The 27,885-nt window shown below is 36.3% G+C and overlaps 1 protein-coding gene across 1 annotated transcript in view; it reads left to right on the top strand.

Moving 5' to 3' along the window:
• clstn2a (calsyntenin 2a) overlaps positions 1–27,885 on the top strand; it is a 628,752-nt gene that overhangs the window by 406,467 nt on the left and 194,400 nt on the right. The window contains exon 3 of the mRNA XM_061941840.2: positions 23,233–23,428. Coding sequence (XP_061797824.2) covers positions 23,233–23,428 — 196 coding nt within the window. The remainder of the gene's footprint in view (positions 1–23,232; positions 23,429–27,885) is intronic.

Raw genomic sequence — 27,885 nt, 5'->3', positions numbered from 1 at the left:
AAACAATTTTCCTTCTAATTTTGTGGGTGCGTCTTATATACCGGGGTGCCTTGTAGTCTGGTGGGACTAATATATGGAAGAAGAAAAAAAATTCCCTGTCAAATTTAGTAGGTGCGGCTTATATATCGGTGTGACTAATATATTAAAAAACATATTTTTTCCGACTAACAAATGAAAAAAAAACTATTTCCCTTCTAATTTTGTGGGTGCGTCTTATATACCGGTGTGGTTTATAGTCCGGTGCGACTAATATGTGGAAAAAAATATTTTCCTTTTTAAAATTTAGTGGGTGCCGCTTATATACCTGGTGTAGCTTATAGTCAGGTGCGACTAACAAATGAAAAAAAAAACTATTTTCCTTCTAATTTTGTGGGTGCGTCTTATATACCGGGGTGGCTTGTAGTCTGGTGGGACTAATATATGGAAGAAGAAAAAAAATTCCCTGTCAAATTTAGTAGGTGCGGCTTATATATCGGTGTGACTAATATATTAAAAAACATATTTTTTCCGACTAACAGATGAAAAAAAACAATTTTCCTTCTAATTTTGTGGGTGCGTCTTATATACCGGTGTGGTTTATAGTCCGGTGCGACTAATATGTGGAAAAAAATATTTTCCTTTTTAAAATTTAGTGGGTGCCGCTTATATACCTGGTGTAGCTTATAGTCAGGTGCGACTAACAAATGAAAAAAAAACAATTTTCCTTCTAATTTTGTGGGTGCGTCTTATATACCGGGGTGCCTTGTAGTCTGGTGGGACTAATATATGGAAGAAGAAAAAAAATTCCCTGTCAAATTTAGTAGGTGCGGCTTATATATCGGTGTGACTAATATATTAAAAAACATATTTTTTCCGACTAACAAATGAAAAAAAAACTATTTCCCTTCTAATTTTGTGGGTGCGTCTTATATACCGGTGTGGTTTATAGTCCGGTGCGACTAATATGTGGAAAAAAATATTTTCCTTTTTAAAATTTAGTGGGTGCCGCTTATATACCTGGTGTAGCTTATAGTCAGGTGCGACTAACAAATGAAAAAAAAACAATTTTCCTTCTAATTTTGTGGGTGCGTCTTATATACCGGGGTGCCTTGTAGTCTGGTGGGACTAATATATGGAAGAAGAAAAAAAATTCCCTGTCAAATTTAGTGGGTGCGGCTTATATATCGGTGCGACTAATATATTAAAAAACATATTTTTTCCGACTAACAGATGAAAAAAAACAATTTTCCTTCTAATTTTGTGGGTGCGTCTTATATACCGGTGTGGTTTATAGTCCGGTGCGACTAATATGTGAGAGAGAAAAATTTCCTTTATACAATTTAGTGGGTGCAGCTTATATATCGGTGCGACTAATACATTAAAAAACATATTTTTTCCGACTAACAAATGAAAAAAAAAAATGTTCCTTCTGATTTTGTGGGTACGTCTTATATGCTGGTGTGGCTTATAGTCAGGTGCGACTAACAAATGAAAAAAAAAATATTTCCCTTCTAATTTTGTGGGTGCGTCTTATATGCCGGTGTGGTTTATAGCCCAGTGCGACTAACAAATGAAAAAAAAACTATTTCCCTTCTAATTTTGTGGGTGCGTCTTATATACCGGTGTGGTTTATAGTCCGGTGCGACTAATATGTGGAAAAAAATATTTTCCTTTTTAAAATTTAGTGGGTGCCGCTTATATACCTGGTGTAGCTTATAGTCAGGTGCGACTAACAAATGAAAAAAAAACTATTTTCCTTCTAATTTTGTGGGTGCGTCTTATATACCGGTGTGGTTTATAGTCCGGTGCGACTAACAAATGGAAAAAAAACTATTTCCCTTCTAATTTTGTGGGTGCGTCTTATATACCGGTGTGGTTTATAGTCCGGTGCGACTAATATGTGGAAAAAAATATTTTCCTTTTTAAAATTTAGTGGGTGCGGCTTATATACCTGGTGTAGCTTATAGTCAGGTGCGACTAACAAATGAAAAAAAAACTATTTTCCTTCTAATTTTGTGGGTGCGTCTTATATACCGGGGTGGCTTGTAGTCTGGTGGGACTAATATATGGAAGAAGAAAAAAAATTCCCTGTCAAATTTAGTAGGTGCGGCTTATATATCGGTGTGACTAATATATTAAAAAACATATTTTTTCCGACTAACAGATGAAAAAAAACAATTTTCCTTCTAATTTTGTGGGTGCGTCTTATATACCGGTGTGGTTTATAGTCCGGTGCGACTAATATGTGAACAAAAAAAATTCCTTTATACAATTTAGTGGGTGCAGCTTATATATCGGTGCGACTAATACATTAAAAAACATATTTTTTCCGACTAACAAATGAAAAAAAAACATTTTCCTTCTGATTTTGTGGGTACGTCTTATATGCTGGTGTGGCTTATAGTCAGGTGCGACTAACAAATGAAAAAAAAACTATTTCCCTTCTAATTTTGTGGGTGCGTCTTATATACCGGTGTGGTTTATAGTCCGGTGCGACTAATATGTGGAAAAAAATATTTTCCTTTTTAAAATTTAGTGGGTGCCGCTTATATACCTGGTGTAGCTTATAGTCAGGTGCGACTAACAAATGAAAAAAAAACTATTTTTCTTCTAATTTTGTGGGTGCGTCTTATATACCGGGGTGCCTTGTAGTCTGGTGGGACTAATATATGGAAGAAGAAAAAAAATTCCCTGTCAAATTTAGTAGGTGCGGCTTATATATCGGTGTGACTAATATATTAAAAAACATATTTTTTCCGACTAACAAATGAAAAAAAACTATTTCCCTTCTAATTTTGTGGGTGCGTCTTATATACCGCTGTGGTTTATAGTCCGGTGCGACTAATATGTGGAAAAAAATATTTTCCTTTTTAAAATTTAGTGGGTGCCGCTTATATACCTGGTGTAGCTTATAGTCAGGTGCGACTAACAAATGAAAAAAAAACAATTTTCCTTCTAATTTTGTGGGTGCGTCTTATATACCGGGGTGCCTTGTAGTCTGGTGGGACTAATATATGGAAGAAGAAAAAAAATTCCCTGTCAAATTTAGTAGGTGCGGCTTATATATCGGTGTGACTAATATATTAAAAAACATATTTTTTCCGACTAACAAATGAAAAAAAAACTATTTCCCTTCTAATTTTGTGGGTGCGTCTTATATACCGGTGTGGTTTATAGTCCGGTGCGACTAATATGTGGAAAAAAATATTTTCCTTTTTAAAATTTAGTGGGTGCCGCTTATATACCTGGTGTAGCTTATAGTCAGGTGCGACTAACAAATGAAAAAAAAACTATTTTCCTTCTAATTTTGTGGGTGCGTCTTATATACCGGGGTGGCTTGTAGTCTGGTGGGACTAATATATGGAAGAAGAAAAAAAATTCCCTGTCAAATTTAGTAGGTGCGGCTTATATATCGGTGTGACTAATATATTAAAAAACATATTTTTTCCGACTAACAGATGAAAAAAAACAATTTTCCTTCTAATTTTGTGGGTGCGTCTTATATACCGGTGTGGTTTATAGTCCGGTGCGACTAATATGTGGAAAAAAATATTTTCCTTTTTAAAATTTAGTGGGTGCCGCTTATATACCTGGTGTAGCTTATAGTCAGGTGCGACTAACAAATGAAAAAAAAACAATTTTCCTTCTAATTTTGTGGGTGCGTCTTATATACCGGGGTGCCTTGTAGTCTGGTGGGACTAATATATGGAAGAAGAAAAAAATTCCCTGTCAAATTTAGTAGGTGCGGCTTATATATCGGTGTGACTAATATATTAAAAAACATATTTTTTCCGACTAACAAATGAAAAAAAAACTATTTCCCTTCTAATTTTGTGGGTGCGTCTTATATACCGGTGTGGTTTATAGTCCGGTGCGACTAATATGTGGAAAAAAATATTTTCCTTTTTAAAATTTAGTGGGTGCCGCTTATATACCTAGTGTAGCTTATAGTCAGGTGCGACTAACAAATGAAAAAAAAACAATTTTCCTTCTAATTTTGTGGGTGCGTCTTATATACCGGGGTGCCTTGTAGTCTGGTGGGACTAATATATGGAAGAAGAAAAAAAATTCCCTGTCAAATTTAGTGGGTGCGGCTTATATATCGGTGCGACTAATATATTAAAAAACATATTTTTTCCGACTAACAGATGAAAAAAAACAATTTTCCTTCTAATTTTGTGGGTGCGTCTTATATACCGGTGTGGTTTATAGTCCGGTGCGACTAATATGTGAGAGAGAAAAATTTCCTTTATACAATTTAGTGGGTGCAGCTTATATATCGGTGCGACTAATACATTAAAAAACATATTTTTTCCGACTAACAAATGAAAAAAAAAAATGTTCCTTCTGATTTTGTGGGTACGTCTTATATGCTGGTGTGGCTTATAGTCAGGTGCGACTAACAAATGAAAAAAAATATATTTCCCTTCTAATTTTGTGGGTGCGTCTTATATGCCGGTGTGGTTTATAGCCCAGTGCGACTAACAAATGAAAAAAAAACTATTTCCCTTCTAATTTTGTGGGTGCGTCTTATATACCGGTGTGGTTTATAGTCCGGTGCGACTAATATGTGGAAAAAAATATTTTCCTTTTTAAAATTTAGTGGGTGCCGCTTATATACCTGGTGTAGCTTATAGTCAGGTGCGACTAACAAATGAAAAAAAAACTATTTTCCTTCTAATTTTGTGGGTGCGTCTTATATACCGGTGTGGTTTATAGTCCGGTGCGACTAACAAATGGAAAAAAAACTATTTCCCTTCTAATTTTGTGGGTGCGTCTTATATACCGGTGTGGTTTATAGTCCGGTGCGACTAATATGTGGAAAAAAATATTTTCCTTTTTAAAATTTAGTGGGTGCGGCTTATATACCTGGTGTAGCTTATAGTCAGGTGCGACTAACAAATGAAAAAAAAACTATTTTCCTTCTAATTTTGTGGGTGCGTCTTATATACCGGGGTGGCTTGTAGTCTGGTGGGACTAATATATGGAAGAAGAAAAAAAATTCCCTGTCAAATTTAGTAGGTGCGGCTTATATATCGGTGTGACTAATATATTAAAAAACATATTTTTTCCGACTAACAGATGAAAAAAAACAATTTTCCTTCTAATTTTGTGGGTGCGTCTTATATACCGGTGTGGTTTATAGTCCGGTGCGACTAATATGTGAGAAAAAAAATTTCCTTTATACAATTTAGTGGGTGCAGCTTATATATCGGTGCGACTAATACATTAAAAAATATATTTTTTCCGACTAGCAAATGAAAAAAAAAATTGTTCCTTCTGATTTTGTGGGTACGTCTTATATGCTGGTGTGGCTTATAGTCAGGTGCGACTAACAAATGAAAAAAAAACTATTTCCCTTCTAATTTTGTGGGTGCGTCTTATATACCGGTGTGGTTTATAGTCCGGTGCGACTAATATGTGGAAAAAAATATTTTCTTTTTAAAATTTAGTGGGTGCCGCTTATATACCTGGTGTAGCTTATAGTCAGGTGCGACTAACAAATGAAAAAAAAACTATTTTTCTTCTAATTTTGTGGGTGCGTCTTATATACCGGGGTGCCTTGTAGTCTGGTGGGACTAATATATGGAAGAAGAAAAAAAATTCCCTGTCAAATTTAGTAGGTGCGGCTTATATATCGGTGTGACTAATATATTAAAAAACATATTTTTTCCGACTAACAAATGGAAAAAAAACTATTTCCCTTCTAATTTTGTGGGTGCGTCTTATATACCGGTGTGGTTTATAGTCCGGTGCGACTAATATGTGGAAAAAAATATTTTCCTTTTTAAAATTTAGTGGGTGCCGCTTATATACCTGGTGTAGCTTATAGTCAGGTGCGACTAACAAATGAAAAAAAAAACAATTTTCCTTCTAATTTTGTGGGTGCGTCTTATATACCGGGGTGGCTTTTAGTCTGGTGGGACTAATATATGGAAGAAGGAAAAAAATTCCCTGTCAAATTTAGTAGGTGCGGCTTATATATCGGTGTGACTAATATATTAAAAAACATATTTTTTCCGACTAACAAATGAAAAAAAAACTATTTCCCTTCTAATTTTGTGGGTGCGTCTTATATACCGGTGTGGTTTATAGTCCGGTGCGACTAATATGTGGAAAAAAATATTTTCCTTTTTAAAATTTAGTGGGTGCCGCTTATATACCTGGTGTAGCTTATAGTCAGGTGCGACTAACAAATGAAAAAAAAACTATTTTCCTTCTAATTTTGTGGGTGCGTCTTATATACCGGGGTGCCTTGTAGTCTGGTGGGACTAATATATGGAAGAAGAAGAAAAATTCCCTGTCAAATTTAGTAGGTGCGGCTTATATATCGGTGTGACTAATATATTAAAAAACATATTTTTTCCGACTAACAAATGAAAAAAAAACTATTTCCCTTCTAATTTTGTGGGTGCGTCTTATATACCGGTGTGGTTTATAGTCCGGTGCGACTAATATGTGGAAAAAAATATTTTCCTTTTTAAAATTTAGTGGGTGCCGCTTATATACCTGGTGTAGCTTATAGTCAGGTGCGACTAACAAATGAAAAAAAAACTATTTTCCTTCTAATTTTGTGGGTGCGTCTTATATACCGGGGTGCCTTGTAGTCTGGTGGGACTAATATATGGAAGAAGAAGAAAAATTCCCTGTCAAATTTAGTAGGTGCGGCTTATATATCGGTGTGACTAATATATTAAAAAACATATTTTTTCCGACTAACAAATGAAAAAAAAACTATTTCCCTTCTAATTTTGTGGGTGCGTCTTATATACCGGTGTGGTTTATAGTTCGGTGCGACTAATATGTGGAAAAAAATATTTTCCTTTTTAAAATTTAGTGGGTGCCGCTTATATACCTGGTGTAGCTTATAGTCAGGTGCGACTAACAAATGAAAAAAAAACTATTTTCCTTCTAATTTTGTGGGTGCGTCTTATATACCGGTGTGGTTTATAGTCCGGTGCGACTAACAAATGGAAAAAAAACTATTTCCCTTCTAATTTTGTGGGTGCGTCTTATATACCGGTGTGGTTTATAGTCCGGTGCGACTAATATGTGGAAAAAAATATTTTCCTTTTTAAAATTTAGTTGGTGCGGCTTATATACCTGGTGTAGCTTATAGTCAGGTGCGACTAACAAATGAAAAAAAAACTATTTTCCTTCTAATTTTGTGGGTGCGTCTTATATACCGGGGTGGCTTGTAGTCTGGTGGGACTAATATATGGAAGAAGAAAAAAAATTCCCTGTCAAATTTTGTAGGTGCGGCTTATATATCGGTGCGACTAATATATTAAAAAACATATTTTTTCCGACTAACAGATGAAAAAAACCAATTTTCCTTCTAATTTTGTGGGTGCGTCTTATATACCGGTGTGGTTTATAGTCCGGTGCGACTAATATGTGAGAGAAAAAAATTTCCTTTATACAATTTAGTGGGTGCCGCTTATATATCTGTGCGACTAATACATTAAAAAACATATTTTTTCCGACTAACAAATGAAAAAAAAAAATGTTCCTTCTGATTTTGTGGGTACGTCTTATATGCTGGTGTGGCTTATAGTCAGGTGCGACTAACAAATGAAAAAAAAACTATTTCCCTTCTAATTTTGTGGGTGCGTCTTATATACCGGTGTGGTTTATAGTCCGGTGCGACTAATATGTGGAAAAAAATATTTTCTTTTTAAAATTTAGTGGGTGCCGCTTATATACCTGGTGTAGCTTATAGTCAGGTGCGACTAACAAATGAAAAAAAAACTATTTTTCTTCTAATTTTGTGGGTGCGTCTTATATACCGGGGTGCCTTGTAGTCTGGTGGGACTAATATATGGAAGAAGAAAAAAAATTCCCTGTCAAATTTAGTAGGTGCGGCTTATATATCGGTGTGACTAATATATTAAAAAACATATTTTTTCCGACTAACAAATGAAAAAAAACCTATTTCCCTTCTAATTTTGTGGGTGCGTCTTATATACCGGTGTGGTTTATAGTCCGGTGCGACTAATATGTGGAAAAAAATATTTTCCTTTTTAAAATTTAGTGGGTGCCGCTTATATACCTGGTGTAGCTTATAGTCAGGTGCGACTAACAAATGAAAAAAAAAAACAATTTTCCTTCTAATTTTGTGGGTGCGTCTTATATACCGGGGTGCCTTGTAGTCTGGTGGGACTAATATATGGAAGAAGAAAAAAAATTCCCTGTCAAATTTAGTAGGTGCGGCTTATATATCGGTGCGACTAATATATTAAAAAACATATTTTTTCCGACTAACAAATGAAAAAAAAACTATTTCCCTTTTAATTTTGTGGGTGCGTCTTATATACCGGTGTGGTTTATAGTCCGGTGCGACTAATATGTGGAAAAAAATATTTTCCTTTTTAAAATTTAGTGGGTGCCGCTTATATACCTGGTGTAGCTTATAGTCAGGTGCGACTAACAAATGAAAAAAAAACTATTTTCCTTCTAATTTTGTGGGTGCGTCTTATATACCGGGGTGGCTTGTAGTCTGGTGGGACTAATATATGGAAGAAGAAAAAAAATTCCCTGTCAAATTTAGTAGGTGCGGCTTATATATCGGTGTGACTAATATATTAAAAAACATATTTTTTCCGACTAACAGATGAAAAAAAAACAATTTTCCTTCTAATTTTGTGGGTGCGTCTTATATACCGGTGTGGTTTATAGTCCGGTGCGACTAATATGTGGAAACAAATATTTTCCTTTTTAAAATTTAGTGGGTGCCGCTTATATACCTGGTGTAGCTTATAGTCAGGTGCGACTAACAAATGAAAAAAAAACAATTTTCCTTCTAATTTTGTGGGTGCGTCTTATATACCGGGGTGCCTTGTAGTCTGGTGGGACTAATATATGGAAGAAGAAAAAAGATTCCCTGTCAAATTTAGTAGGTGCGGCTTATATATCGGTGTGACTAATATATTAAAAAACATATTTTTTCCGACTAACAAATGGAAAAAAAACTATTTCCCTTCTAATTTTGTGGGTGCGTCTTATATACCGGTGTGGTTTATAGTCCGGTGCGACTAATATGTGGAAAAAAATATTTTCCTTTTTAAAATTTAGTGGGTGCCGCTTATATACCTGGTGTAGCTTATAGTCAGGTGCGACTAACAAATGAAAAAAAAACAATTTTCCTTCTAATTTTGTGGGTGCGTCTTATATACCGGGGTGCCTTGTAGTCTGGTGGGACTAATATATGGAAGAAGAAAAAAAATTCCCTGTCAAATTTAGTGGGTGCGGCTTATATATCGGTGCGACTAATATATTAAAAAACATATTTTTTTCGACTAACAGATGAAAAAAAACAATTTTCCTTCTAATTTTGTGGGTGCGTCTTATATACCGGTGTGGTTTATAGTCCGGTGCGACTAATATGTGAGAAAAAAAAATTTCCTTTATACAATTTAGTGGGTGCAGCTTATATATCGGTGCGACCAATACATTAAAAAACATATTTTTTCCGACTAACAAATGAAAAAAAAAAATGTTCCTTCTGATTTTGTGGGTACGTCTTATATGCTGGTGTGGCTTATAGTCAGGTGCGACTAACAAATGAAAAAAAAACTATTTCCCTTCTAATTTTGTGGGTGCGTCTTATATACCGGTGTGGTTTATAGTCCGGTGCGACTAATATGTGGAAAAAAATATTTTCTTTTTAAAATTTAGTGGGTGCCGCTTATATACCTGGTGTAGCTTATAGTCAGGTGCGACTAACAAATGAAAAAAAAACTATTTTTCTTCTAATTTTGTGGGTGCGTCTTATATACCGGGGTGCCTTGTAGTCTGGTGGGACTAATATATGGAAGAAGAAGAAAAATTCCCTGTCAAATTTAGTAGGTGCGGCTTATATATCGGTGTGACTAATATATTAAAAAACATATTTTTTCCGACTAACAAATGAAAAAAAAACTATTTCCCTTCTAATTTTGTGGGTGCGTCTTATATACCGGTGTGGTTTATAGTCCGGTGCGACTAATATGTGGGAAAAAATATTTTCCTTTTTAAAATTTAGTGGGTGCCGCTTATATACCTGGTGTAGCTTATAGTCAGGTGCGACTAACAAATGAAAAAAAAACAATTTTCCTTCTAATTTTGTGGGTGCGTCTTATATACCGGGGTGCCTTGTAGTCTGGTGGGACTAATATATGGAAGAAGAAAAAAAATTCCCTGTCAAATTTAGTAGGTGCGGCTTATATATCGGTGTGACTAATATATTAAAAAACATATTTTTTCCGACTAACAAATGAAAAAAAAACTATTTCCCTTTTAATTTTGTGGGTGCGTCTTATATACCGGTGTGGTTTATAGTCCGGTGCGACTAATATGTGGAAAAAAATATTTTCCTTTTTAAAATTTAGTGGGTGCCGCTTATATACCTGGTGTAGCTTATAGTCAGGTGCGACTAACAAATGAAAAAAAAACAATTTTCCTTCTAATTTTGTGGGTGCGTCTTATATACCGGGGTGGCTTGTAGTCTGGTGGGACTAATATATGGAAGAAGGAAAAAAATTCCCTGTCAAATTTAGTAGGTGCGGCTTATATATCGGTGTGACTAATATATTAAAAAACATATTTTTTCCGACTAACAGATGAAAAAAAACAATTTTCCTTCTAATTTTGTGGGTGCGTCTTATATACCGGTGTGGTTTATAGTCCGGTGCGACTAATATGTGAGAAAAAAAAATTTCCTTTATACAATTTAGTGGGTGCAGCTTATATATCGGTGCGACTAATACATTAAAAAACATATTTTTTCCGACTAACAAATGAAAAAAAAAATTGTTCCTTCTGATTTTGTGGGTACGTCTTGTATGCTGGTGTGGCTTATAGTCAGGTGCGACTAACAAATGAAAAAAAAAAACTATTTTCCTTCTAATTTTGTGGGTGCGTCTTATATACCGGGGTGCCTTGTAGTCTGGTGGGACTAATATATGGAAGAAGAAAAAAAATTCCCTGTCAAATTTAGTGGGTGCGGCTTATATATCGGTGTGACTAATATATTAAAAAACATATTTTTTCCAACTAACAGATGAAAAAAAAACAATTTTCCTTCTAATTTTGTGGGTGTGTCTTGTATGCTGGTGTGGCTTGTAGTCTGGTGCGACCAATATGTGAAAAAAATATTTTCCTTTATAAAATTTAGTGGGTGCGGCTTATATACCGGTGCGACTAATATATTAAAAACATATTTTTTCCGACTAACAAATGAAAAAAAACTGTTTTCCTTCTGATTTTGTGGGTGCGTCTTATATGCTGGTGTGGTTTATAGTCCGCCGCAACTATTATATGGAAGAAAAAAAAATTCTGTTGTAAAATTTAGTGGGTGCGGCTTATATGCCGTTGTGGCTTATAGTTCAGTGCGACTAATATATGAAAAAATATTTTTCCCTCCTAGAATTGAGTGGGTGTGGCTTATATGCTGGTGTGGCTTATAGCCCGGTGCGACCAATATGTGAAAAAAATATTTTCCTTTTTAAAATTTAGTGGGTGCGGCTTACATACCGGTGTGGCTTTTAGTCTGGTGCGACTAACAAATGAAAAAAAACTATTTTCCTTCTAAAATGTTGTGGGTGCGTCTTATATGCCGGTGTGGCTTCTAGTCTGGTGGGACTAATATATGAAAAAAAAATGTTCCCTGTCAAATTTAGTGGGTGCGGCTTATATATTAAAAAACATATTTTTCCCGACTAACAGATGGAAAAAAAACAATTTTCCTTCTAATTTTGTGGGTGCGTCTTATATGCTGGTGTGGCTTGTAGTCTGGTGCGACCAATATGTGAAAAAAATATTTTCCTTTCTAAAATTTAGTGGGTGCGGCTTATATACCGGTGCGACTAATATATTAAAAACATATTTTTTCCGACGAACAAATGAAAAAAAACAATTTTCCTTCTGATTTAGTGGGTGCGTCTTATATGCTGGTGTGGTTTGTAGTCCGCCGCAACTAATATATGAAAAAAAAAAATTCTGTTGTAAAATTTAGTGGGTGCGGCTTATATGCCGTTGTTGCTTATAGTTCGGTGCGACTAATATATGAAAAAATATTTTTCCCTCCTAGAATTGAGTGGGTATGGCTTATAGCCTGGTGTGGCTTATAGCCCGGTGCGACCAATATGTGAAAAAAATATTTTCCTTTTTAAAATTTAGTGGGTGCGGCTTATATACCTGGTGTAGCTTATAGTCAGGTGCGACTAACAAATGGAAAAAAAACTATTTTCCTTCTAATTTTGTGGGTGCGTCTTATATGCTGGTATGGCTTGTAGTTTGGTGCGACCAATATGTGAAAAAAATATTTTCCTTTATAAAATTTAGTGGGTGCGGCTTATATATCGGTGCGACTAATATATTAAAAACATCTTTTTTCCGACTAACAAATGAAAAAAAAACTATTTTCCTTCTGATTTTGTGGGTGCGTCTTATATGCTGGTGTGGTTTATAGTCCGCCGCAACTATTATATATATATATATATATATATGAATATATGGAAGAAAAAAAAAATCTGTTGTAAAATTTAGTGGGTGCGGTTTATATGCCGTTGTGGCTTATAGTTCGGTGCGACTAATATATGAAAAAATATTTTTCCCTCCTAGAATTTAGTGGGTGTGGCTTATAGCCTGGTGTGGCTTATAGCCCGGTGTGACCAATATGTGAAAAAAATATTTTCCTTCTAAAATGTTGTGGGTGCGTCTTATATGCCGGTGTGGCTTGTAGTCTGGTGGGACTAATATATGGAAAAAAAAAAGTTCCCTGTCAAATTTAGTGGGTGCGGCTTATATATTAAAAAACATATTTTTTCCGACTAACAGATGAAAAAAAACAATTGTCCTTCTAATTTTGTGGGTGCGTCTTATATGCTGGTGTGGCTTGTAGTCTGGTGCGACCAATATGTGAAAAAAATATTTTCCTTTATAAATTTTAGTGGGTGCGGCTTATATACCGGTGCGACTAATATATTAAAAACATATTTTTTCCGACGAACAAATGAAAAAAAACTATTTTCCTTCTGATTTTGTGGGTGCGTCTTATATGCTGGTGTGGTTTATAGTCCGCCGCAACTATTATATGAAAAAAAAAAAATTCTGTTGTAAAATTTAGTGGGTGCGGTTTATATGCCGTTGTGGCTTATAGTTCAGTGCGACTAATATATGAAAAAAAAAAATTCCCTTCTAGAATTTAGTGGGTGTGGCTTATAGCCTGGTGTGGCTTATAGCCCGGTGCGACCAATATGTGAAAAAAATATTTTCCTTTTTAAAATTTAGTGGGTGCGGCTTACATACCGGTGTGGCTTGTAGTCTGGTGCGACTAACAAATGAAAAAAAACAATTTTCCTTCTAAAATGTTGTGGGTGCGTCTTATATGCCGGTGTGGCTTGTAGTCTGGTGGGACTAATATATGAAAAAAAATGTTCCCTGTCAAATTTAGTGGGTGCGGCTTATATATTAAAAAACATATTTTTCCCGACTAACAGATGAAAAAAAACAATTTTCCTTCTAATTTTGTGGGTGCGTCTTATATGCTGGTGTGGCTTGTAGTCTGGTGCGACCAATATGTGAAAAAAATATTTTCCTTTCTAAAATTTAGTGGGTGCGGCTTATATATCGGTGCGACTAATATATTAAAAACATCTTTTTTCCGATGAACAAATGAAAAAAAAACAATTTTCCCTCTGATTTAGTGGGTGCGTCTTATATGCTGGTGTGGTTTGTAGTCCGCCGCAACTAATATATGAAAAAAAAAATTATGTTTTAAAATTTCGTGGGTGCGGCTTATATATCGGTGCGACTAATATATTAAAAAACATCTTTTTTTCTGAATAACAAATAAATAAATAAAAAAGTCCTTCTAATTTAATGGGTGCGGCTTATATGCTGGTGTGGTTTATAGTCCGCCGCAACTAATATATGGAGAAAAAAAAGTTTTCCGTTGTAAAATTTAGTGGGTGCGGCTTATATATCGGTGTGGCTTATAGTCCGGTGCGACTAATATGTGAAAAAATATTTTTCCCTTCTAGAACTTAGTGGGTGCAGTTTATATGCTGGTGTGGTTTTTAGTCAGGTGCGACTAACAAATGAAAAAAAACCTATTTCCCTTCCAATTTTGTGGGTGCGTCTTATATACCGGTGTGGTTTATAGTCCGGTGCGACTAATATGTGGAAAAAAATATTTTCCTTTTTAAAATTTAGTGGGTGCGGCTTATATACCTGGTGTAGCTTATAGTCAGGTGCGACTAACAAATGAAAAAAAAAACTATTTTCCTTCTATTTTTGTGGGTGCGTCTTATATACTGGGGTGGCTTGTAGTCTGGTGGGACTAATATATGGAAGAAGAAAAAAAATTCCCTGTCAAATTTAGTAGGTGCGGCTTATATATCGGTGCGACTAAAATACTAAAAAAACATATTTTTCCCGACTAACAGATGAAAAAAAACAATTTTCCTTCTAATTTTGTGGGTGCGTCTTATATGCTGGTGTGGCTTGTAGTCTGGTGCGACCAATATGTGAAAAAAATATTTTCCTTTCTAAAATTTAGTGGGTGCGGCTTATATATCGGTGCGACTAATATATTAAAAACATCTTTTTTCCGACGAACAAATGAAAAATAACAAATTTCCTTCTGATTTAGTGGGTGCGTCTTATATGCTGGTGTGGTTTGTAGTCCGCCGCAACTAATATATGGAAAAAAAAATTGTGTTGTAAAATTTAGTGGGTGTGGCTTATATATCGGTGCGACTAATATATTAAAAAACATATTTTTTTCTGAATAACAAATTTAAAAAAAAAAAGTTCCTTCTAATTTAGTGGGTGCGGCTTATATGCTGGTGTGGTTTATAGTCCGCCGCAACTAATATATGAAAAAAAAAGTTTTCCGTTGTAAAATTTAGTGGGTGCGGCTTATATATCGGTGTGGCTTATAGTCCGGTGCGACTAATATGTGAAAAAATATTTTTCCCTTCTAATTTTGTGGGTGCGTCTTATATACCGGTGTGGTTTATAGTCCGGTGCGACTAACAAATGAAAAAAAAACTATTTCCCTTCTAATTTTGTGGGTGCGTCTTATATACCGGTGTGGTTTATAGTCCGGTGCGACTAATATGTGGAAAAAAATATTTTCCTTTTTAAAATTTAGTGGGTGCGGCTTATATACCTGGTGTAGCTTATAGTCAGGTGCGACTAACAAATGAAAAAAAAACAATTTTCCTTCTAATTTTGTGGGTGCGTCTTATATACCGGGGTGGCTTGTAGTCTGGTGGGACTAATATATGGAAAAAGAAAAAAAATTCCCTGTCAAATTTAGTAGGTGCGGCTTAAAAATCATATTTTGTCCGACTAACAGACTAAAAAAAACAATTTTCCTTCTAATTTTGTGGGTGCGTCTTATATGCTGGTGTGGCTTGTAGTCTGGTGCGACCAATATGTGAAAAAAATATTTTCCTTTATAAAATTTAGTGGGTGCGGCTTATATATCGGTGCAACTAATATATTTAAAACATCTTTTTTCCGACTAACAAATGAAAAAAAACTATTTTCCTTCTGATTTTGTGGGTGCGTCTTATATGCTGGTGTGGTTTATAGTCTGCCGCAACTAATATATGAAAAAAAAAAATTCTGTTGTAAAATTTAGTGGGTGCGGCTTATATGCCGTTGTTGCTTATAGTTCGGTGCGACTAATATATGAAAGAATATTTTTCCCTTCTAGAATTTAGTGGGTGTGGCTTATATACCGGTGTGGCTTATAGCCCGCTGCGACCAATATGTGAAAAAAATATTTTCTTTTTTAAAATTTAGTGGGTGCGGCTTACATACCGGGTGTAGCGTATAGTCAGGTGCCACTAACAAATGAAAAAAAACTATTTTCCTTTTAAAATGTTGTGGGTGCGTCTTATATGCCGGTGTGGCTTGTAGTCTGGTGGGACTAATATATGAAAAAAAAACAAAAAACTCCCTGTCAAATTTAGTGGGTGCGGTTTATATATCGGTGCGACTAATATATTAAAAAAACATCTTTTTTCCTTCTAAAATTTAGTGAATGCGGCTTATATTCCAATGTGGCTTATAGTCCGGTGCGACTAATATATAAATATATAAATATTTCCTTTCTGGAATTTAGTGGGTGCGGCTTATATACCGATGTGGTTTATAATACGGTGCGACTAATACATAAAAAAAAATATTTTTCCCTTCTAGAATTTAGTGGGTGCGGCTTATATACCGGTGTGGCTTATAGCCCGGTGCGACCAATATGTGAAAAAAATATTTTCCGTTTTAAAATTTAGTGGGTGCGGCTTACATACTGAACACTTTTCCACTTTGTATCAGTCCATCTTAGATGAGCTCGGGGCCCAGCGAAGCCGGCGGCATTTCTGGGTGTTGTTGATAAATGCCTTTGGCTTTGCATAGTAGTGTTTTAACTTGCACTTACAGATGTAGCGACCAACTGTAGTTACTGACAGTGGTTTTCTGAAGTGTTCCTGAGCCCATGTGGTGATATCCTTTACACACTGATGTGGCTTGTTGATGCAGTACAGCCTGAGGGATGGAAGGTCACGGGCTTAGCTGCTTACGTGCAGTGATTTCTCCAGATTCTCCGAACCCTTTAATGATATTACGGAGCGTAGATGGTGAAATCCCTAAATTCCTTGCAATAGCTGGTTGAGAAAGGTTTTTCTTAAACTGTTCAACAATTTGCTCACGCATTTGTTGACAAAGTGGTGACCCTCGCCCCATCCTTGTTTGTGAATGACTGAGCATTTCATGGAAGCTGCTTCTATACCCAATCATGGCACCCACCTGTTCCCAATTAGCCTGGTCACCTGTGGGATGTTCCAAATAAGTGTTTGATGAGCATTCCTCAACGTTCTCAGTCTTTTTTTGCCACTTGTGCCAGCTTTTTTGAAACATGTCGCAGGCATCAAATTCCAAATGAGCTAATATTTGCAAAAAATAACAAAGTTTTCCAGTTTAAACGTTAAATATGTTGTCTTTGCGGTCTATTCAATTGAATATAAGTTGAAAAGGATTTGCAAATCATTGAATTCTGTTTTTATTTACCATTTACACAACGTGACAACTTCACTGGTGTTGGGGTTTGTGTGTTCATTAGTTATATTGTCACTTTATATCTCCTCTTTTCTACAATTATACTTTATTCTTGACCCTCAGGCTTTATGGTTAGGGTCTATTTTATTACGTTGTGATGGTGTGCTGTTTGCCTGGGAGGAATTTCTTCAATTTGCCACAGATGCATCTGGTCCGATTAGATATGGCCATCAAAGGTCAAGGTTGCGATGACCTCTACTCCAGTGTCCTGTTCTCTATTCTCTAATGCCGTATAAAAACAATTTGGAACTTACGCCACCAAAAGTGTGAATTTGAGACTTAATGCTTTATTTTTGTTGAATAGCCAATGTTAATAGTTGTATTTGTTTATTTGTTTTGGGCAAGCTTGAACGTGCTCCACTAGGTAACATTCACATGATTAGAATAACATAATTCAACAAGCGAGAGGTTCGCAAAAAGTTCAAAGAAGAGGTTCGTAAAAGAGTTCAAAGAGAGGTTCGCAAAAGAGTTCAAAGATAGGTTCGTAAAAAGTTCAAAGAAGAGGTTCGTAAAAGAGTTCAAAGAGAGGTTCGTAAAACAGTTCAAAGAAGAGGTTCGTAAAAGAGTTCAAAGAGAGGTTCGTAAAAAGTTCAAAGAAGATGCTTCTAAAAGAGTTCAAAGAGAGGTTCGTTAAACAATTCAAAGAAGAGGTTTGTAAAAGAGTTCAAAGAGAGGTTTGTAAAAGAGTTAAAAAAGAGGTTCGTAAAATACTTCAAAGAGAGGTTTATAAAACAGCTCAAAGAAGAGGTTCGTAAAAGGGTTAAAAGAGAGGTTCGTAAAACAGCTCAAAGAGGTTTGTAAAAGAGTTCAAAGAGAGGTTCGTAAAAGAGTTCAAAGAGATGTTTGTAAAAGAGTTCAAAGAGAGGTTCGTAAAACAGTTCAAAGAAGAGGTTCGTAAAACAGTTCAAAGAGAGGTTCATAAAAGAGCTCAAAGAGAGGTTCGTAAAACAGCTCAAAGAGGTTTGTAAAAGAGTTCAAAGAGAGGTTCGTAAAAGACTTCAAAGAGAGGTTCATAAAACAGCTCAAAGAAGAGGTTCGTAAAAGGGTTAAAAGAGAGGTTCGTAAAACAGCTCAAAGAGGTTTGTAAAAGAGTTCAAAGAGAGGTTCGTAAAAGAGTTCAAAGAGATGTTTGTAAAAGAGTTCAAAGAGAGGTTCGTAAAACAGTTCAAAGAAGAGGTTCGTAAAACAGTTCAAAGAGAGGTTCATAAAAGAGCTCAAAGAGAGGTTCGTAAAACAGCTCAAAGAGGTTTGTAAAAGAGTTCAAAGAGAGGTTCGTAAAAGACTTCAAAGAGAGGTTCATAAAACAGCTCAAAGAAGAGGTTCGTAAAAGGGTTGAAAGAGAGGTTCGTAAAACAGCTCAAAGAAGAGGTTTGTAAAAGAGTTCAAAGAGAGGTTCGTAAAAGAGTTCAAAGAGATGTTTGTAAAAGAGTTCAAAGAGAGGTTCGTAAAACAGTTCAAAGAAGAGGTTCGTAAAACAGTTCAAAGAGAGGTTCATAAAAGAGCTCAAAGAGAGGTTCGTAAAACAGCTCAAAGAGGTTCGTAAAAGAGTTCAAAGAGAGGTTCCTAAAACAGTTCAAAGAGAGGTTCCTAAAAGAGTTCAAAAAGAGGTTGCCTGAAGGGGAGTCTGGTCCTGTTTCCTCTTCGCTTTTGTAGTTCTTGGGTCAGACAATATATTTCTGTTTGATTACAATACATGAAAGAAACAGAACACCTTCATGTTGCTTCCCCCCCTACACAGTGGAGTTTTACGAGCCTTCTTCTTGGTAGGTTTCAAAGACATCTTTTGGTCTTCTTGCTGGGAACTCATTCCAACACAAAGTTTTTGTGATAACTTAGAAACAATTATTCTAACAGGCCTTTAATCCCAGGAACACCACTCCTACCGTCAAGCATGGTGGTGGTAGTATTATGATCTGGGCCTGTTTTGCTGCCAATGGAACTGGTGCTCTACAGAGAGTAAATGGGACAATGGAAAAGGAGGATTACTTTCAAATTCTTCAGGACAATCTAAAATCATCAGCCCGGAGGTTGGGTCTTGGGCGCAGTTGGGTGTTCCAACAGGACAATGACCCCAAACACACGTCAAAAGTGGTAAAGGAATGGCTAAATCAGGCTAGAATGAAGGTTTTAGAATGGCCTTCCCAAAGTGGACAATGCTGAAGAAACAAGTCCATGTCAGAAAAGCAACACATTTAGCTGAACTGCACCAATTTTGTCAAGAGGAGTGGTCAAGTGGTCAAGCAGAAGCTTGTGGATGGTTACCAAAAGTGCCTTATTGCAGGTCAACTTGCCAAGGGACATCACATGTAAGCAAATATTAACATTGCTGTATGTATACTTCACATTTTCAGTAGAGCCATAATAAATTCATAAAAGAAGCAAACTTCATGAATGTTTTTTTTGTGACCAACAAGTATGTGCTCCAATCACTACATCACATCTATCTATCTATTACGAGCCTCTCTTTGAGCTCTTTTACGAACCTCTTCTTTGAACTGTTTTACGAACCTCTCTTTGAACTGTTTTACGAACCTCTCTTTGAGCTGTTTTACAAACCTCTCTTTGAACTCTTTTACGAACCTCTTCTTTGAACTGTTTTACGAACCTCTCTTTGAACTCTTTTACGAACCTCTTCTTTTAGCTGTTTTACGAACCTCTCTTTGAACTCTTTTACGAACCTCTCTTTGAACTCTTTTACGAACCTCTCTTTGAACTGTTTTACGAGCCTCTCTTTGAACTCTTTTACGAACCTCTCTTTGAACTCTTTTACAAACCTCTTCTTTGAACTGTTTTACGAACCTCTCTTTGAACTCTTTTACGAACCTCTTCTTTGAACTGTTTTACGAACCTCTCTTTGAACTCTTTTACAAACCTCTCTTTGAACTGCTTTACGAACCTCTCTTTTAACTCTTTTACGAACCTCTTCTTTGAGCTGTTTTACGAACCTCTCTTTGAACTCTTTTACGAACCTCTTCTTTGAACTCTTTTACGAACCTCTCTTTGAACTCTTTTACGAACCTCTTCTTTGAGCTGTTTTACGAACCTCTTCTTTGAACTGTTTTGCGAACCTCTCTTTGAACTCTTTTACGAACCTCTTCTTTGAACTTTTTACGGACCTCTCTTTGAACTGCTTTACGAACCTCTCTTTGAACTCTTTTACGAACCTCTTCTTTGAACTGTTTTACGAACCTCTCTTTGAACTCTTTTACAAACCTCTCTTTGAACTGCTTTACGAACCTCTCTTTTAACTCTTTTACGAACCTCTTCTTTGAGCTGTTTTACGAACCTCTCTTTGAACTCTTTTACGAACCTCTTCTTTGAACTGTTTTACGAACCTCTCTTTGAACTCTTTTACGAACCTCTTCTTTGAACTGTTTTACGAACCTCTTCTTTGGACTGTTTTACGAACCTCTCTTTGAACTCTTTTACGAACCTCTTCTTTGAACTTTTTACGAACCTCTCTTTGAACTGCTTTACGAACCTCTCTTTTAACTCTTTTACGAGCCTCTTCTTTGAGCTGTTTTACGAACCTCTCTTTGAACTGTTTTACGAACCTCTCTTTGAACTCTTTTACAAACCTCTTCTTTGAACTGTTTTACGAACCTCTCTATTTTAACTCTTTTACGAACCTATATTTTGAACTTTTTACGAACCTCTCTTTGAACTCTTTTACAAACCTCTTCTTTGAACTGTTGTACGACCTTTTCTGTGAACTGTTTACGACTCCGTCCCTTTGGAAGCAGCTGTTGACATGTGGTCAGAGAAAGTCCAAATAAAGGAAGGAGGCATACAATCTTTGGCCAGAGCGTGTGTGACACTGTAAGAGGTTACAGGTTGACACGTTTCTCCTCACTGAACCACATTGAATTCTGTCTCTGTTTGATTCTTTGCTTCTTGTCTTGTTTAATAGATGCCATCAGTGTTTGAACCTGACGGGCCTCACCTTTTCTCCTCCAAACATATTTTCTGGGTATTGTGGCCAAACAGCTCAATTTCTGTTTCGACTGACCATGTATCTTTGTCCATGTGATGTCAGATGAAACAAAAATGGAGCTGTTTGGCCACAATACCCAGCAAAATGTTTGGAGGAGAAAAGGTGAGGCCTTTAACCCCAGGAACACCATTCCTACCGTCAAGCATGGTGGTGGTAGTATTATGCTCCGGGCCTGTTTTGCTGTCAATGGAACTGGTGCTTTACAGAGAGTAAATGGGACAAAGAAAAAGGAGGATTACCTCCAAATTCTTCAGGACAAGCTAAAACCATCAGCCCGGAGGTTGGGTCTTGGGCGCAGTTGGGTGTTCCAACAGGACAATGACCCCAAACACACGTCAAAAGTGGTAAATGAATGGCTAAATCAGGCTAAAATGAAGATTTAGAATGGCCTTCCCAAAGTCCTGACTTAAAAGTGTGGACAATGCTATTGTACTAATATTAACATTGCTGTATGTATACTTTTGACCCAGCACATTTGCTCTCATTTTCAGTAGAGCCATAATAAATTCATAAAAGAAGCAAACTTCATGAATGTTTTTTTTGTGACCAACAAGTATGTGCTCCAATCACTACATCACATCTATCTATCTATTACGAGCCTCTCTTTGAGCTCTTTTACGAACCTCTTCTTTGAACTGTTTTACGAACCTCTCTTTGAACTCTTTTACGAACCTCTTCTTTGAGCTGTTTTTACGAACCTCTCTTTGAACTGTTTTACGAACGTCTCTTTGAACTCTTTTACGAACCTCTTCTTTGAGCTGTTTTACAAACCTCTCTTTGAACTCTTTTACGAACCTCTTCTTTGAACTGTTTTACGAACCTCTCTTTGAACTCTTTTACGAACCTCTTCTTTGAGCTGTTTTACGAACCTCTCTTTGAACTCTTTTACGAACCTCTTCTTTGAACTGTTTTACGAACCTCTCTTTGAACTCTTTTACGAACCTCTTCTTTGAGCTGTTTTACAAACCTCTCTTTGAACTCTTTTACGAACCTCTTCTTTGAACTGTTTTACGAACCTCTCTTTGAACTCTTTTACGAACCTCTTCTTTGAGCTGTTTTACGAACCTCTCTTTGAGCTCTTTTACGAACCTCTTCTTTGAACTGTTTTACGAACCTCTCTTTGGACTTTTTTACGAACCTCTTCTTTGAACTTTTTACGAACCTCTCTGAACTGCTTTACGAACCTCTTTTAACTCTTTTACGAACCTCTTCTTTGAGCTGTTTTACGAGCCTCCCTTTGAACTCTTTTACGAACCTCTTCTTTGAACTCTTTTACGAACCTCTCTTTGACCTCTTTTACGAACCTCTTCTTTGAACTCTTTTACGAACCTCTCTTTGAACTCTTTTACGAACCTCTTCTTTGAACCCTTTTACGAACCTCTCTTTGAACTGCTTTACGAACCTCTCTTTTAACTCTTTTACGAACCTCTTCTTTGAGCTGTTTTACGAGCCTCCCTTTGAGCTCTTTTACGAACCTCTTCTTTGAACTGTTTTACGAACCTCTCTTTGAACTGTTTTACGAACCTCTCGTTGAACTCTTTTACGAGCCTCTTCTTTGAACTGTTTTACGAACCTCTCTATTTTAACTCTTTTACGAACCTCTATTTTGAACTTTTTACGAACCTCTCTTTGAACTCTTTTACGAACCTCTTCTTTGAACTGTTTTACGACCTTTTCTGTGAACTGTAAACTTGCCAAGGGACATGTAAGCAAATATTAACATTGCTGTATGTATACTTTTGACCCTCACATTTTCAGTAGACCCATAATAAATTCATAAAAGAACCGAACTTCATGAACAAGTGTATGTAAACTTTTGACCACGACTGTATATCAGATGCCCAAAGCACTTAATAGTGAACGCCATTATTCCGTGGCCCCACAGTCTCACTGGGATGTTGTGTTGATAAATATAAAATTGTATAAATGCTTTTTCACCTTCATTTTGAAAACAAGGCGAACATTCATTTATTTTACTTGACTCGTTCTAATGAATCGTTTACAGTTTTTTTTTACTCAAGCCATTTCTCATGTCGGGTCCCTCACCAGAAATATATCTACTCACTACTCTCGGGCTACTGCTTACTTTGTTGCAACGATCCTTGCAGAGCCAAGCACCGCTCCATAAATTTCTCTCCTTGTCTTTTTAGGGGAAATTTGTGCCTTTAAGATTTATGGTCAGGCGGCTCCATTCGAGGCGGTGGTGTTGAATCGCACGTCAGGAGAAGGCGTGCTGAGAGCCAGCGGCCCTGTGGACTGCGAGAGCCAGAAGGAATACACATTTATTATCCAGGCCTATGACTGCGGCGCTGGACCCACTGGGGCCGACTGGAAGAAATCCCACAAGTGAGTGCATGGTGTGTGTGTGTGTGTGTGTGTGTGTGTGTGTGTGTGTGTGTGTGTGTGTGTGTGTGTGTGTGTGTGTGTGTGTGTGTGTGTGTGTGTGTGTGTGTGTGTGCGTGCGTGCGTGCGTGCGTGTGTGTGTGCTTAAGTCCTTACTTTCATTCTTTTGTTCAATGGAAAGTATTTTTAAAGTAGCAGTAGAGTGGAAAAACAAGTTTTTATGCTTATTTGTCTTTCATTGTATCCATTAAACCAGCGTTTCTCAAAGTGTGGGGCGCGCCCCACTGGTGGGGAATAGAGACATGACAGGTGGGGCGCGAGGAACGGGAGGAAATTTCACTTTAAATTTTTTTATTTATTATTATATTCTTAGATTTTTTTTTTTTTACTATGCTTTCATTTTCTATACACACTGTAAATCACTTTGTGATTCTGTCTGTGAAATCCGCTATATAAATAAATGGAAATTACCGGTACTTATTTTTACTGTAGGCTTTATATTTCTCGGTAGGAGCGAAAGTTTGACAGACATAGCAACAGTAACTAATGGGGGCGGGGCTAAGCGGAACAAACTTTCGCGCGGATGGGTAGCAGGCTAATGTGTGGATCACAATTACACAAATATATACATTTGTGACTCGCACCTCAAAGGTCGTCGAGCCAGAGCCAGCGCCTGCAGAGAAACAAAAATCTGACGGGCACACACTGTGTCATTCACCGGGAAGCACTCGCGTCAAGGCAGCTCAGCCCCGAACTCAATGAGGTTTTAACAGATGTTGTGAGCGCGGTAAATTTGATCAAAACACGACCACTGAAAGCGCGACTGTTCTCTGCACTGTGTGAGGAAATGGGAGCTGATCATACAGCCGTGCTGTTTCACAGTGAAGCAAGGTGGCTCTCCCGGGGAAAAGTGCTGTCACTTGCCCTGTCTTGCCAAATGCATAGCTCCTCCTTTTTTTTTTTGCAAAGTGGCACGTTTATTGTATTTATTATTGAACTTGATGCAAGTTATTTGATTTATTATTGAACTTGATGCAAGTTATAACACTTTTTTTGATTTATTATTGAACTTGATGCAAGTTATAACACTTTTGTTTTATTTATTATTGAACTTGATGCAAGTTATAACACTTTTTTTGATTTATTATTGAACTTGATGCAAGTTATTTGATTTATTATTGAACTTGATGCAAGTTATAACACTTTTTTTTTATTGAACTTGATGCAAGTTATAACACTTTTGTTTTATTTATTATTGAACTTGATGCAAGTTATAACACTTTTTTTGATTTATTATTGAACTTGATGCAAGTTATTTGATTTATTATTGAACTTGATGCAAGTTATAACACTTTTGTTGATTTATTATTGAACGTGATGCAAGTTATAACACTTTTTGATTTATTATTGAACTTGATGCAAGTTATAACACTTTTTTGATTTATTATTGAACTTGATGCAAGTTATAACACTTTTTTTGATTTATTATTGAACTTGATGCAAGTTATAACACTTTTATTTGATTTATTATTGAACTTGATGCAAGTTATAACACTTTTTTTGATTTATTATTGAACGTGATGCAAGTTATAACACTTTTTTGATTTATTATTGAACTTGATGCAAGTTATAACACTTTTTTTGATTTATTATTGAACTTGATGCAAGTTATAACAGTTTTTTTGATTTATTATTGAACATGATGCAAGTTATAACACTTTTTTTGATTTATTATTGAACTTGATGCAAGTTATAACACTTTTGTTTTATTTATTATTGAACTTGATGGAAGTTATTTTATTTATTATTGAACTTGATGGAAGTTATTTTATTTATTATTGAACTTGATGCAAGTTATACCACAGCTGCACAGTTATTTTATTTATTATTGAACTTAATGTTATTTTATGTTATTGAGTTCGAATGTGTACAACTTGATGTTCAATAAATTTGAAAATGTTAAAGCTTGGCATTAGCGCTCTGTTGGGGCGATGGGGGCAGGTGGGGCTTGAAAACTCCCCCTTGTCCAAAGTGGGGGATGACAAAAAAAGTTTGAGAACCACTGCATTAAACCATATCCAGTCGTATTTACATTCTGCAAAGTATGTCAATATATTGTCTAAACATCACAAAATGCAACAAATTTAGTCAGCTATTTTGAATATTGCACTCTGAATACACTTCTGCCCCTCCGACCGTATTATTAGATCAGTCATACTGGTAATACACAAAAATTGAAGACAGATCAGGCCATGAATTTTAACTTTTTAAGGTAAAGGCAAGTGTTGCCTTAAAGGAGGGCTCATATTTTAGGACACCAAGGCAAACAATTTTTTTTTTTGAGGCAGGGGATATATATATATATATATATATATATATATATATATATATATATATATATATATATATATATATATATAAATAATTAAAAAAATCCTTATACATATAAATGTTTACATATAAATCTACATAACTTTAAAAAATGTATAAATAATTTAAAAAAATACCTCCCTCTATCAAAATGTAAAAATAGAGAAATGACAAAAAGCTGACAAGTTTATTTTATTTATGAATTAAAAAAATGTTTTGTGTGTGTATATATATATATATATATATATATATATATATATATATATATACATATATATATATATATGTATGTGTGGGAAAAAATCACAAGACTACTTCATCTCTACAGGCCTGTTTCATGAGGGGTTCCCTCAATCATCAGGAGATTTTAATAGAAGCATTCACATACCATGGTTTATATAGGGCACAGAGTGGGTAGGTACAGGCTGGCGTAGGGGCGTGGTGATTGGCTCATGTGTTACCTAGGAGGTGTTTTCGTCTGTGCCGGCATGCTGATACAATTTCGCTGCGCTTGTTGAGGGATGACAGGTCTGGACGGTATATAATAAACAGTTTCTCTTTCAAGCATAGGTTGCATCTTTTATTACCACTATTGTAAGGTGTGCTGGATGCAAGAATTTTCCATGTTATTGAATATTCAACATTATTGTCTTTGAGGTCCCAAATATGTTTGCTGAGGTCTGTAGTATTCCGCAGGTTTTGGTTCCTGAAAGAAGCCTTGTGATTGTTCCATCTGGTTTTAAACTCTCCCTCGGTTAATCCTACATATGTGTCGGATGTGTTAATGTCCTTGCGTGTTACCTTTGATTGGTAAACGACTGATGTTTGTAAGCACCCCCCGTTGAGAGGGCAATCAGGTTTCTTGCGGCAGTTGCAGCCTTTGTTGGTTTTGGAGTCGCTCTGTCCGGGGGCCGACGGCTCATTTGCAATTGTTTTGTTGTGGTTTGGAATGATTTGTCGTATATTGTTCATGCAGCTGTAGCTCAATTTAATGTTGTTCTTGTTGAATACTTTTCTTAGGGTGTTGCCTTTGGGGAAGTGTTTGTCGATCAGAGTGAGGAATTTGTGGCCAATATTAGTTGAGACGTTTTTGCTGTATGGGGGGTTGTACCAGATAATGTTGTTTCGTTTTCTGCTCTTTTTTGGTTGGTTTCCTGGCGTGGGTTCATAGGTGAGGGATACAATTTCACCCTCACCTATGAAAATATATAAATATATATATACACACCCATATATACTGTATATACAGGTAAAAGCCAGTAAATTAGAATATTTTGAAAAACTTGATTTATTTCAGTAATTGCATTCAAAAGGTGTAACTTGTACATTATATTTATTCATTGCACACAGACTGATGCATTCAAATGTTTATTTCATTTAATTTTGATGATTTGAAGTGGCAACAAATGAAAATCCAAAATTCCGTGTGTCACAAAATTAGAATATTACTTAAGGCTAATACAAAAAAGGGATTTTTAGAAATGTTGGCCAACTGAAAAGTATGAAAATGAAAAATATGAGCATGTACAATACTCAATACTTGGTTGGAGCTCCTTTTGCCTCAATTACTGCGTTAATGCGGCGTGGCATGGAGTCGATGAGTTTCTGGCACTGCTCAGGTGTTATGAGAGCCCAGGTTGCTCTGATAGTGGCCTTCAACTCTTCTGCGTTTTTGGGTCTGGCATTCTGCATCTTCCTTTTCACAATACCCCACAGATTTTCTATGGGGCTAAGGTCAGGGGAGTTGGCGGGCCAATTTAGAACAGAAATACCATGGTCCGTAAACCAGGCACGGGTAGATTTTGCGCTGTGTGCAGGCGCCAAGTCCTGTTGGAACTTGAAATCTCCATCTCCATAGAGCAGGTCAGCAGCAGGAAGCATGAAGTGCTCTAAAACTTGCTGGTAGACGGCTGCGTTGACCCTGGATCTCAGGAAACAGAGTGGACCGACACCAGCAGATGACATGGCACCCCAAACCATCACAGATGGTGGAAACTTTACACTAGACTTCAGGCAACGTGGATCCTGTGCCTCTCCTGTCTTCCTCCAGACTCTGGGACCTCGATTTCCAAAGGAAATGCAAAATTTGC

This window comes from Nerophis lumbriciformis, linkage group LG03, assembly GCF_033978685.3.
Source record: "Nerophis lumbriciformis linkage group LG03, RoL_Nlum_v2.1, whole genome shotgun sequence".
Classification (NCBI taxonomy): Eukaryota; Metazoa; Chordata; class Actinopteri; order Syngnathiformes; family Syngnathidae; genus Nerophis; species Nerophis lumbriciformis.
This window is presented reverse-complemented; position numbering and strand designations above follow the sequence as displayed.